This window comes from Lytechinus pictus, chromosome 16, assembly GCF_037042905.1.
Source record: "Lytechinus pictus isolate F3 Inbred chromosome 16, Lp3.0, whole genome shotgun sequence".
NCBI classification, from domain to species: Eukaryota; Metazoa; Echinodermata; class Echinoidea; order Temnopleuroida; family Toxopneustidae; genus Lytechinus; species Lytechinus pictus.
This window is the reverse complement of record NC_087260.1, coordinates 6071550-6085621: the sequence shown is the minus strand read 5'-3', so window position 1 is coordinate 6085621 and position 14072 is coordinate 6071550. Positions and strand designations below refer to the sequence as shown.

At 34.5% G+C, this 14072-nt stretch overlaps 1 protein-coding gene across 1 annotated transcript in view; it reads right to left on the bottom strand.

Moving 5' to 3' along the window:
- The window catches only part of LOC129278947 (uncharacterized), a 48120-nt gene extending 34397 nt beyond the window's left edge, over positions 1 to 13723 (bottom strand). Inside the window, exon 1 of the mRNA XM_054915073.2 lies at positions 12805 to 13723. Coding sequence (XP_054771048.2) covers positions 12805 to 13036 — 232 coding nt within the window. The 5' untranslated portion in view covers positions 13037 to 13723. The remainder of the gene's footprint in view (positions 1 to 12804) is intronic.
- Positions 13724 to 14072: the final 349 nt, after the last annotated feature.

The window sequence follows — 14072 nt, the reverse complement described above, 5'->3', positions numbered from 1 at the left end:
GCCGGTACCCATGTACCTCACCTGGGTTGAGTGCAGCACATTATGGATCAAATTCTTGCTGAAGGAAATGACGCCATAGCTTGGATTCAAACCCTCGAGCCTCTGTTTCAAAGTCCGGAGACTAAACCACTGGGCCACAACGCTACACAAATCAAATCACCTCACAAACTAGACTAAAGGGTACTTTTATTAGATTGAAAAAGGTTTTGCGGTCACCCGAAAACCATTGAAAGACTGTGATAATGGATTTAGTGAATATTTGTACCAAACCCTAAATGAATTTGGTACAGGTAAATAGAACGTGGAACAAAATATGACAAATATCCTTTATTTACATAAGAACAAAGAAGCCGTAAAAATATACCACCACGCCTTATCCTTGTCACGGGTTAAAGGGATATATCGACGATACAAAATTGAAAAAGGCCTTAATTAATTTGAGAAATCAAATTGTTATCATTATTATCAGCAACATCATTATTATAATTATTGTTATAACTATTATAATCATCATCATTATCATTATTATTATCATGATCATTACCATTATCAAAATCATTACTTTTATTTTTATTATTATTATAATTATTATTATTACTACTAGTAGTAGTAATAGTAGTAGTAGTAGTAGTAGTAGTAGTAGTAGTAGTAGTAGTAGTAGTAGAAGTAGTAGTAGTAGAAGTAGCAGTAGTAGTTGGAGTAGCATTTGCAATATTCTGAGTAGAATAGGACTAGTTCTAAGGACAACTCTCCCACTGATGTTTCTCTTTTTTTTTGGGGGGGGGGTTCTCTTTAAGACTTACGTACCATTAATTTCGGGCAATGAACATTAAAATACACTGCATATTTCGTACGGTATATGATGTCATACAAGAAAAATATAATTCAATTGAAACTGAAATAATCATTACATTTTTGTAATTAGGGAGCTTAGAGGAAACACATGGAGGGATACTAATACTATGTGGCCAATTTGAAACCCCAATAGAGATTTCAACTGCTCATAAGAAAGTCATTCGTATCTGCATTTTTTTTGGCGATTTTGTTCAAACTTTCAATTCTCAGCTTTTCTTATGTGCTGTTCTCTTTTTTAAAACAACTTTCCAAATTTTTTTCAAAATGCTTTCTATACTTATTCAAATATATTTTTTTTTTTTTTGGGGGGGGGGGGCGGGGGACTTCCCATTTGGGTCATTATTCAACTAACAATTGACTCGGTCGCTATAATGGCCCAAAAAAATATTTAAAAATGGCGTGGTTCTGATGTGACCACTAATGAAACTGATTCACAATTAGTGTTAAAATTTGATGATTTTTTTGGGAGACGCATTGAGTAGTTATGCAACTGAAGTTTAAAATTGTTATTTTGTACGTTAAAAGTTCGTAATGTAATAAAAATAATAAGGCGTTATAAATTATAATTGACCTACATAATTATGATGGGACAATCATCCTGAATATTAACGCTGAACTCTTACTTAATCAGAAGTTTCTATTGCAGCGTATATTAATCTGGCCTTAGCATATCATGCTGTTACGCGCACTGCTTTTCGAGGACTTAATTCTATGACTTAATTCATACCAAGTACCTATGTAGCTCACCTGGGTTGAGAGCAGCGAAATGTGGATTAATTTCTTGTCGAAGGAAATTACGCCGTGGCTCGGATTCGAACCCACGACCCATGACCCTCTGTTTCAAAGTCCGGAGACTGATACACTGGGTCACAACATTATATACTTGAGTATTAAAATAATTCATTAATAGGCATTTCACCATAGTATAGGATAGGCACCTTCATTATGGTAAGCAATGTGTAAACAACTCTGATCTATTATCATACAGCTTAATGGCTTGTGATAGCATATTATTGTTAAATTTCAGGTCATTATCGTGATCACTTGCCTTCAAAATGAAAATACCATTACATTACATCGAAAATAGACTGACAATACTCAAGGGAACCTCGCTTTTTATTGTATTTTTATATAGAGCCTAAATATCAAAACGTACATTCTTTCTGTATTGTGCATGTGTATTTATGATACAAGCAAACGACCGACGTGCATTCCTACCGCCGATACTGCACGACAATAATGTGACAAAGTGACGTCACTGTCGCAGGGTCGCTGTATGGGAAGCTGAATTTGAACTCCACCCAAACTGCTATTTGAAGGTGCGCACCTCGTTCGCCCCATTGCACCTCGAAAAAGGAAAAAGGCGGCAAGAAAAATATTATTTCACCTAATTTTAAGCCATGCGGGGAAACCTGGTCACAGAGTAGGAGGCTAAAGAACCATGGTATGTACAATGTATGTATAATGTATACCCTTATCATACACGAAGTACATTTCCCCCGGACAAAAGACAGAAGTCCTCCTACTTGTTAGTTCAGTGAAAAAAAGTTTCAGTATAATTTGCATATGGAGTTCATAAATATAATATTGGTTTTTGATGGGACGTAAAGTTATCCAAGTGAAATAACCCCCATTGCAGATATAATATTATCCACGTACCTTCTTAAATGATTACATAATGCCAGTGTGTTCTGTGAATGAGCCAGCAACCATGGGAAATGTAACAAAATAATGTTATAAAGTCTATGGCCCGTATTCTGAACTCGGGTTTAAAGTTGTAGTTTAACTATGGAAAGCCAATTAGGGCACAAATCTCTATTACACGTTCAATTTATTAACTCTTCTGACACTAAAATCATTTAGAACTTTCTGGAATGATACCTGAAATATTTTCTTTGTTATGAAAGCAAAGGGAATCAAAATAGTAGAAATAAGAAATATACAATATAAGCAGAATTGTTTAGCTTTTGGCTCCTTCAGGCCAGACTTAGACAATGGTTTAAGTTAAAACCGACTCCAGATACGGGCCGTGGTATTCTGATTATTAAACCGAGGTTTAACCCTAGTCTAAACTAGAATTTCAAACCTTACTTCTATGGAATGTTGGGCTTCATAATATTTCTTCTGTATTAGTGCCAATAATTAATCAGAATCTATCAATTACTTTAACAACAATAATAATAATACACAGTTCTTGTATAGCGCATATCACATTATGAATAATGTCTCTATATGCGCTTCCAAAGGACTTGGATATTATTACTCCAGGTGTAGCTTGGCAGCCGTAAATACTAAGATTACAGCGCACACGCATTTCAAGGAATAAATTCCTGCCAGGTATCCATTCTGGGTTGAGTGCAGCACAATGTGGATAAATTGCTTGCCGAATGAAATTACGCCATGGCTGGGATTCGAACCCACGACCCTCTGTTTCAAAGTCCGGAGACTAATCCTCTGGGCCACAACGGTCCACACACTTTATTAAAATTCATTATTGATATGTTTGTATTTTCTTTTTCTTGCTCGGCGGCTTCATAGTAACCCTTTCTACAATGTATAAGCATTGTAAAAAACAGGTTTACCCAAAATAGAGGGAACATGCATGTTTATTGTATAAATAACGCTAATGTCATTTAAAGTTTATGCAATGTTGGGTGAAAATTAGTCATAAAACGTGTTTTTGTTTTATTTGCATGTACAGTATGTTTCCTTATGTTTCCATTTACATGTATCCTTCCTTTTTGAGAGAGAGTGTAGGATTAAAATACATCTCGGTTACCGCTGTATATCTGTATATGGACTTATATTTTAACCTGGTAGTTCATGGCATCAAATATCTCTCTGTGTCTGGCATTTGATCTGAACAATGCGCTGCAAAGAAGCTTCAAAGAAACCTCTTGAGACTTGAATCATCAAATCACATCACTGGCCAATTGTCCAACTCCATTGTTCACACTATAATGACTTTTTGTCGTCTTGAGGAGAGGATTAAACCTCCAATGCCACCGCGGAAGCAAGACAATAAAACTTACTTTTCCCTTTGGGCAGCGTTTCTTCTGGCACTTCTATGCAAACACTAAGTGAATCTTCATAAACTTTCGAATAAACTGCACGGTGTTTTCCTCACAACCGTGAATATACCCTTATTTCCAGTGGTGACAAATTTGACTTGTTGGTTTGTTTATTCATTTTCCGATCATTAAAAAACGCAATACATAAATATATATAACATAAATAAATAACATAGATGGCATCAATTGAAATAAACAAAATTAATTGCAAATATGTTGAATAGATAAAATTATCGAAAGGATTGCCCATTTCAGAGTCATTAACATAATTACTCTGTTCTTCCATGGGGTCAATAAAGAACATTAAAATAGTTTACATTGCAATGCAAAGGAAATTTGATATTGGAAAAAAGACAAAATATTACATGCATAACTGAATGCATCAATTAACACCCCCATCTACAATACAATATATCAGACCAAAACCTACTTTATCATCTCCCCACTCCCTGTGTGCAGCAAGAGAGAAGCATGGACTATACATCAACCAAGTATTTTGTCTATTGAATTCTTTAAGTGTGTCATATTGGCGAATTCTTATAACACAGTTGCACGATACATAAAAGTATCTAAAATGCCCCCATGCCACTTCAGAGAGAAAACAGTGACACTCAATTTTCCCTGTTATATAACCAGGGGAAATTCCCTGGTAAAACGTTTCTTATAGCCATAATCAATTTCTTTACCCGCGAGTGCATCTTCTTATGTGTGCACATTTCCAGGTGATTCTGTCCGTTTTGTTTTTCTCCTCCAACAATACTCCATTATTATCCTTGGTGTCAAATTTGATGAAAATGGCGCCACGCTGGGGTCGACTCTACTCAGATTTAAAGTGAGTGACTTTGACTTAAAACTCTGACTTATTTCAACTGTGATTGGTATGCTATGATCAGTAAGAAGTCGATTCTCCTAAATTTAACTCGAAAATTATTTTAAATGGACTCGACGGAAATAAACCTTTAATACGTATCTAAAGGTCATAATCAAAATTGTCACTATTCCACATTTATTTTTTCATCACAAGTGGCATAATTATAGATTATTTTCTTTGATTAAAAACATGTGATATAATAATAAATATCACTCTAGTTATAAAATTGTTGATTTTTTTCATTATTGTAGACATTTCTGAAATAAAGTTAAATTCTTCATCACATTCATGTAAAACAGCATATGCCAATTTCTCAACGTTTTGTTTGATAATGACAAATGTGAATACAGGGTCCTTTGTTAATCGACAGTCGACTTCGAAGTTAAATACATTTATTAAACAAGACATTTCTCTTCAGACGGTCCATTCACGAATCAAACATTGTGGTGTTGGATTTGACTAATAACGCTAAAAGTAACGATATCGTGAGAAAAGAACAGAATAAAGATCCTCAGGTCCCTTATTGTCTACTGCAGGTTGAACTTTAACGCGAAGTTCTCTTCGCACAATGGCGCCTCACTTTCAATACCACGTGACTACACAGTAATATCCACACAGCAAAAACTGTGGTGTTAACCGGTGTACATAGAGGACCACACCAGTTATTTTACACCGGTGTTAAATTGACGGTGTTATTTTAACACCCATACGTGTTATTACAACACCTTGGGTTGTTACATTTACACTCTTTGGTGTCATGTTCAATCTCTAGGGTGTAATTTTAACACCTCAGGGTGTGGTCCTCTATTAACACCAACTGGTGTCAGTTTTTAACACCACAGTTTTTACAGTGATGCAGTAACAAAGGAGACACAGATACGACGGTCAAGCATCCGATAGCATAACTGCTTTAAAATATCAAACGTATCGATAGGCCATTTGAAATCGCATATGTGACTGGCCAACTGGACTGACTTAGGTTCATAAGCAAATTTTCGACATTGTGCTCTGAAATGCATAAAAGGCAGAAACAAGAGTTTTGCATTCTGCTACATGCATGTAGTCTGGTAAAAACGCTTCCGGGAGTATAGTGTATTTTTAGCGTCACATTTTTATGTCAGAGAGCATTTCTTATCATCTTAAGGTACAATGGGAAAATAGTCTATATCGTATTACCATATTGTGACTGAATTAAACATGTTTTTTTAACGTTCTGTAAAAGAAAATCAAATGGAAGATGCGTTGTGAGCCCAAAATTTCATGTCGACTTTTAATAAAACATGACTTTTTTAATTACGTCATTATGTAATGTATAAAAGCGAATTTTCTAATTTTCCTGTTGATTATCAATAATTGTGGCATAACTTCTATTACCCCCTATAGGCCTAATGTAAAGAATGCATGTTTTATTTTCCAGCTATGTTCCAATGAAATATGACTTAATTATCAATTGCTGCACATTAAAGTGTGTTTAAAAACAAGTATTTTGTAACTTTCCTGAACAAAGAAAATATATGACTTACTTTTCAATTACCTCATAAATCATGTAAAAGAAGTTGTTTGTAATGAAACTATGTTACATTAAAATCGCTATCAGGATCAGCATATTCAATATAGATATCATGCGATAAAAACCATTGAGGTCCAAATTACAATATATAACTTGTCATTAACGGGCATGTAACACAAAACTATGTGATTGATCGTAAGGTTGATTCATCCGACTGATTGTAATGTAATCAATCGTAAACTAGATTTTCGATCAAACACTATCAGAGCTTTGTGATATGGCGCTGATTGTACGGCATCAGTGATAGTTTTGTCTGAACCTATTGCCATGCATTCACGTTAATACACACCCATTTACCTTCTACTCCCCTCCAAATTTACCAGATATCCCCGCTTATTATCATTGGAATAACATACATTGTATAAAATTAACACACCGTGTAACATTTAACAGTGAACGACCTTGTAAGCCCACAATACTAAGTCTATCATTCATGTCATTTTTAAGGCATGCAAATACAGTATTGGAAATGCTCTGGAGCTCACCGTTTTTATGATGATTGCATTTCATTTTAAAGAATTCGACAAAACATTTGTTTATATTTAGGCGTATTTCACACGCCTTTTCCTTGAGACAAACGTACTGCCGGATTTCAAGAACAATGTGGATTACAATTTACTTTTGATATGTTCATTGATATTGATATATATCTGTAAATAGATACATGATTGTACTCCAGTAGAAGAGCATCACTATCAAAAACACTCAAAATAACAGGAAAAACATTATTTTTTAAATTAGACTTTTTTCTAATTTGTAAGTTTGCTCAGACTAACTAATTCCACATAGACATCTGAAATGTTTTTTGAGTGTGGTATTATGGGGTGTGGGTTGGTTTAAGAATAAAATGTATTTTTTTATTATTATACATAGTGCAGGCCTCATGATATAATCAATAATCAGAACATTCCGTTATTTTTCATGTAGTCTCTTGCGCTCATCTTTACATGTACATGCGTGTCTGACGGACGGTTTCTACTGGGTGTGGCCAGTATACAGTGACTAAGGCGGTTCGAAGGTTATTCACTATTCAACTCTTCAAATGAAATGTATTCATGCACATTAAGATCCAGCAAATATTTTGTCTTACACGAACATAACATTTAAAAGGCATTTTATCCCCAAATTTGCTTTCGAAAACCACAATTTTGACGTTACCACAGTTATTGCCATACATCACGATAGGAAATAGTATATAATACCATAAATAAATTAAAATTACATGTATATAAAATTATAATAATAATACTCAATATCTATAACGCGCTTTTCCCACATGGCCCAAAGCGCTCACAATTTCAGTTTAACTAATTCATTAAAAAAAAAAGAATCAGATTGAAATATTAAATGAAGGCAGTTGCCTAGAACAAAAAAAGTTTTAAGGGGCTTCTTAAATGACCCAATTGTTGGGAATTGTCTTAATGTGACACTGTGTGAGAGGGAGTTTGTTCCATTCCATTGAGGATGCAACGGTGAATGTTCTATCTCCGGTCTGTTTTCGTTTAGAATTATTATCATTAGATTATCGTTTTTATTATTACTAGTATTATCATGCAGTAATTAGTTACAATGATTGAACCTCAAACAATGCAATTAATTTATTTCTCAGACTACTCTAGCATTTCAAATAAATTCATCCAAATTGTAGGCCTTGTAACATGGCAATAACATTCAACGTGTATTATCTTCGAACGCCGCCTGATGGCATGTAAACTTACAAATGGACCCGTATAATACGGAAATGCATGTATTAAAGGTAAGTCAAAATTACGTAATAGATTCAACTTAAAATCCTGATAATGTATTTAATGGAGTAAACTTATCATTGAATATTATAGAATAATTTTTTTCCTTCGTGTCCAAAGTCATTACCACCCAAAGTGCCAATTACCAACACAATATAATTATCAATATCAAGAATGTGTGTGTGTGTGCGTGTCAATTCTTAAGTCATCACTGATTGTGCTATACATTAAAATATAAGGGAAATATTATATGAAGAGGTGCGGCTCGCGGTGTAAATAAAACGTCATACATTCTATCTGTACGTGCCATATGCTCTGTATCATCATCATGACACTTATAAAGGGACCGAGTATTTATCGTTAATTTCATACTTTGGAGGGTAAATTTGCGATTAGTCTCCACCCAAATCGCATACTTTCCCTTTGGTGTTTTCTTACAGGGTCTGCATCGAGTCCGTATACAACCAGTTCGTCTACACATTAAAGGAGAATGAAACTCTTGGAGCAAGTTAGCTTTTGTGAAAGCAGAAAAATCAAAGAATAAGATCAACAAAAGTTTGAGTAAAATAGGACTAGCAATAGAAGAGTTATGAGCAGTTGAATGTCGAGATCACTAATGCTATGGAGATCCTCCTATTGGCAATGCGACCAAGATCTATGATGTCACAGATGAACAACCCTCCCCTTTTGGACACTAAAAATATACCCCAAAACATCTCTTTTTGCTCATTCTAATCATATGACAAACGATTCATCAATGATATAATGTTGTGAAACCTCTGTACTTGTCCTCTCATAAAGAGAACACCTAATCTTGTGATAGACTCTATAAAAGTGAGAATATAAGTGAAATAAGTACTAAAGTAAAGAGGGAGTTGTACGTGTGTGACATCACAGATCTTGGTCGCATTGCCAATGGGAGGATCTACATGGCATTAGTGACCTCAATATTCAAATGCTCATAACTTTCTTATTATTCATTCAATCTTCCTCAAACTTTCAACAATATGTTTCTTTGATTTTTCTCTTTGATATGGATTCAGCTGGTTTCAAGGGTTTCATTCTCCTTTAACTATTGGTATTATTGACATACAGCTCATTATATGTTCCACTTAATCTATACCCATTTCATCTAATAGCTATTTGGTTTAACACCACTCATCTCGGATAGATGAACTGTTAATGGACCAAATTTGGCAAAGTAAAACATAACAAGCAAAACAAACGAGGCGTTTACCAAGTGAAGTGTATAGACCAAACAGATATTAGACCAAATTGAACCATGTGGTACTAGACTATCTTATTAGACCAACTGCTTGTGGACCAAATTAATATAAACCATTTTGATAGCCTTTCTTTAATGATGCTCATTACCATCGTCTTCCTATAGAAAGTGACAATCAAATGGAATGTCTTTTCCTGCTTATAGCGAGGTGAACAATCTTTTACCTTTATTTCCTTGTACAAAAGGATTGAAAGAAAAGAAATTCTTACTTGGTATAAATCTATATGCGTAAGAATATAGACACATTGAATTTTTCAATTTTTTACCTATTCTTGAACAAAATGTATTCCCAAATTTATTGCCATAATAGTAAATACTTAATGATTCTTCTTTTATTGCTCAGGCAGTTGATACAGTTTGATTTTCTTGAAACGTGCTCGATTTATGAAAATACAATGTCCTATTCACTATTTTTGTCCTCACCTTAGTGTTACATATCTTTATGTCGCTCATTTAGATATAAATCGTCTGTTGGAATTGTGGCTACATGTGTTATTAAAGCTGTTTTGTAAAAAAAAAAGTGAGTTGTTTGTCATGGGCCTATCTAGATTCAGAAGATGCAATGTGGTGACCAATGATCGTTTTTAGTTATTGAAACTCAAATCTTCTTCTATCATTTTGATTTGAAAAGTTTTATAACACAAACCAGCCCAATAACAGAATTTTAAGGAAAAAGACCCACTGATAAGATATTTCCATGATCTTCTAAATTCATAAAATGCATTTGTGATTCTCTTAAGAATCAACAAACCGTTGCTATACGTAATGTGTAATGGCTTTCCAATTCATGCCTTTTCTGCTTGGGCGACCTACCAAATTGTCGGGGATAATAATGGTGATCAGAGCTCTATTATTGACCATTAATGCTCGGAATTATAACCTTAAAGAAATGTAAAAGAGTTATATGCTCTTATGGAAGAGCAACCGTGAGCCTATAACTTTTAATAGGATTGGTCAAAATATTAAATTCTTTGGTCATAATCTTACACAAAGTAGGCCTATAGCTTAATATTGGCCAATGCCATTGCCATTTCATGTAGGTCCAAAACTATTGCTTTTATATCTATTTATTTATTCATTTATTTATTATCTATAATCTTTAGTCTCGGGAGTCCATTCACCAATAATCAGTGGCATTCCATGGGCCCTGAGTAATACCAAACATTATTACTCACCAATAATATTGATCCTTTTCAATCAAGTTCATCCATCCCCATGTCTTTGTACTTATAAACAATACTATACGATGGAAATTTACATGAGACTTACTTCCAATATATTGTGAAGATTTACAATCTTGTCTTACAAATATATAGTTTTTGAGATTCTTTGTGTTGTCGACATTACTTTTTTTCTATTATGTGCAAGGGTAGCTGCGATATCTTGCCAACTATTACATGCGAAAATCTATAAGGACTTTTGTGCTGATGACAGTAGAAAAGGAAATGAATTCTGAAAATCAAAAGTGTAAAATTGATTTTTAACTGCTGTTCAGTCAGGTGAAAAGGTGTTAAATTGATGTCATGAAACTGGATTATTGGCTCAATTGTTGTGTTATGGAGAAAATTCTCCAGTCAATACCAATCAATATGGGTTATAAACAGAGTATATACATTAGACCAGACATCATTGACGTCTGTTCCAATAAGCATGGAGTTACAAGTTAAAAGTATACCAACGGAGTGCTACGTTGAGCGGTTTTCAGTTATTTTCACTGATAAAATTGCTCTTAGCCAATCAGATGCAAGGATTTCAGTAGCTTATAACAATACTGTGAAAATCACAAAATATTTTGTTTCGATAAACTGTCGAGACTCGAGGCGGCCTACTGATGGATGATGTTAAAGATGGAAGGGGTATCGGAAAGGTCTCTTTTCCTTTAAGTCCTAAAAGAACCCTTATTATTCTCAAGCATGACTTAGCACAACCATGCTCCATGGTACAAACGATCAACGGTTGTTTAAAAAAAACTTCTGATTCCTCAGCGCGGGAGAAGCAGTCATCGTGTAGGTTTCACAATGTATCTTTCTTTGAAAAAAAGAAAAAAGAAATGAGAGGTCTGAAAAAGTCAGTTTCATTCTTGATTTGGTATTGTTTGGCAATCAGTCTCATTGTAGATTTTTTTTTCATTCAAACCTTCCTCAAAGAAGGTTTCTTTTGACAGAACTTCTCACTTTCAAGAAGAGAATAGTGTACCGAGCATGAAGCCTCTAATTGGCGCTTGTCTAATTTCAGTAGTAAATCGGTGGAAGTTTGCTAACTAAAAGCTAGGCAACCCTGTTGAAACGTGAAATAAAACGTGAAAAAAATAATAATCTTTAAGATGAGTCTGTGAAACTACGGCGGTGAAACTGTATAATGGCCAAATGCTGGTACATGAAATATAAGAATTTCCCATCTTAATTTGAAGTAGCCAAGTATGGAGATGATAATAGCATTGCAAATTAACCTTTCTTGTATTTTTTATGATTTTACACAAGATTTATTGTCACTGATGTTAATTTGATCTGACTTGCGAGCCGAAATCCGGTAGTGCTCACTGCACCCCGCCAGGAATCCATCCAATTTGAGGCCTTTTTGGTGATGAATGTGGTGATGGAAATAGTTGAAGTAGTTGTAGTTGTTGTTGTATTAGTAGTGGTAATAGTTGTACATGTATTAGAAATAGTAGTAGTAGTTGTTGTTGTTGTAGTTGTTGTTGTAGTAGTATTAGTTGATGTTGTATTAATAGAAGTAGTAGTAGTAGTTGTTGTTGTTGTTGTTGTAGTAGTAGTAGTTGATGTTGTAGTAATAGAAGTAGTATAGTAGTAGAAGTAGTAGTAATAATAGTAGTAGCAATAGTAGTAGTAGTAGTAGTAGTAGTAGTACTACTAGTAGTAATGTAGTAGTAGTATAGTAGTAGTAGTAGTAGTAGTAGTAGTAATAATAGTAGTAGTAATAGTAGTAGTAGTAGTATTAGTAGTAGTAGTAGTAGTAGTAGTAGTAGTAGTAGTAGTAGTAGTAGTAGTAGTAGTAGTACAGTGTAGTAGTAATATAGTAGTAGTAGTAGTAGTGGTACATGTAGTAGTAGTAGTAGTAGTAGTAGTAGTAATAGTAGAAGTAATATTAGTAGTACTCTATTACAATGTAGATGTATGCTGTCATAGTAAGAGTGGATGATATATATGATGATGATGATGATAATGATAATAGTTATGATAATAATAATAAAAGTAAAAAATAATAATAATAATAGTAATAATAATGATGATGATGATGATGAAGATGATGATAAAGATCTTAAAACAAATTTTGATAGTAACACCCAATAACAACTGAAAATATAATAATAAACATTAAATTCATCAATGTAAACATAGTGTTATGAAGGTAACAGTTTTTAAGAAAATTATGAAAATGAACCTTACTTTTCTCTCTCACTATGACTTCAGTTGGGGTGACGATGATAACATAAGACCGGGGACTGCGCCTGTTCACTCTATAATCATTAACAACGCCTTTTATCGTCTCCATGACCTCATCAGCCGTCGGTTCCTCATGTCGTCCCATCTTCCTAGAACCCAAGAACTGGGCAAAGTGGACGCTGTTAGAGTTCCCATTACGAGGCTGTCCACCATAGTCGCCATAGTCCTGGTCCATGTTGGTAAACCGCTCCTGTTCCCCTCCTAGAAAACGCGTTTATTTCCGAGTCTTAATAATTCCTTCTGATTGACGATTGTCTGGGTTTTTTCCCCCGCGAAGATCGTGTTGGATGTCGAATCCAATGATGAATGAGAGGCAAACGCGTTCGATATCTGCAAAAATGAAAGGAGTGGTCGGTGGTCCAGTTTGCAGTGTTCAAAGATAAAGTTTACGCCCTTCTCTGAACTTGAAATATGGCTATTTTAGCACACACACACACACGGTGAGCTATTCTCTTTATTTGTTCTGTGTGTGTTGATTGTGAGTGCTGTATGGATGGGCAAACGCACACACTCACATTGTATGGCCTCTACCTAAAATGTCGCTTTTGTACCTGTGCACCAAGCTAAAAATGATAGTGCTATCTTATGTGGCTTTTGAGTCCCCCCATTCACGCCGCTGTGTGGTATATGGTAGATCAACTCACAGAATGTTATGAATATGAGAGAGAGGAAGAGAAACGGGGAGAGTCACGTTGAGATCCGCCACAGAAAAAAAGCACTTCTTCATTGAACCGTGAACTGGGGACCTTATTATTCAGTACGCTTCGACTTCCTTCAGAATGTTCACTGGTACTAAATAATAGAAAAGGATTGAGTTCGGATCAAAAGACAATTTAAAAGCTCACTCCTTACATGAAAGGGCACGGCTTATTCAAATGCAAATGATGGCTTTTGTGTAGATAAGAGTACTCGCTAAGAGATCGCAGTGAAAGCATGAGAGAGAGAGGGAGAGAGGGGCCGGGGTAATGAGTGATGTTTATTTATTTATTCAAATATATTTAATCAGGATAACAAGATCAGTTAAAAAACTGTTTTACATCATGGTCCTGACATTAAAAGCATAAATACATGTAAATCAATAATCTATTTAGAATGAAATAAAAATCAAAGTAATATCTGAAAATTTGTGCATAAAGTGGTCCAATGCAATACAAGATAATTGACGATATGTTATATAAACAAATAAAGTAAATGTAATTAAATTTATGTAG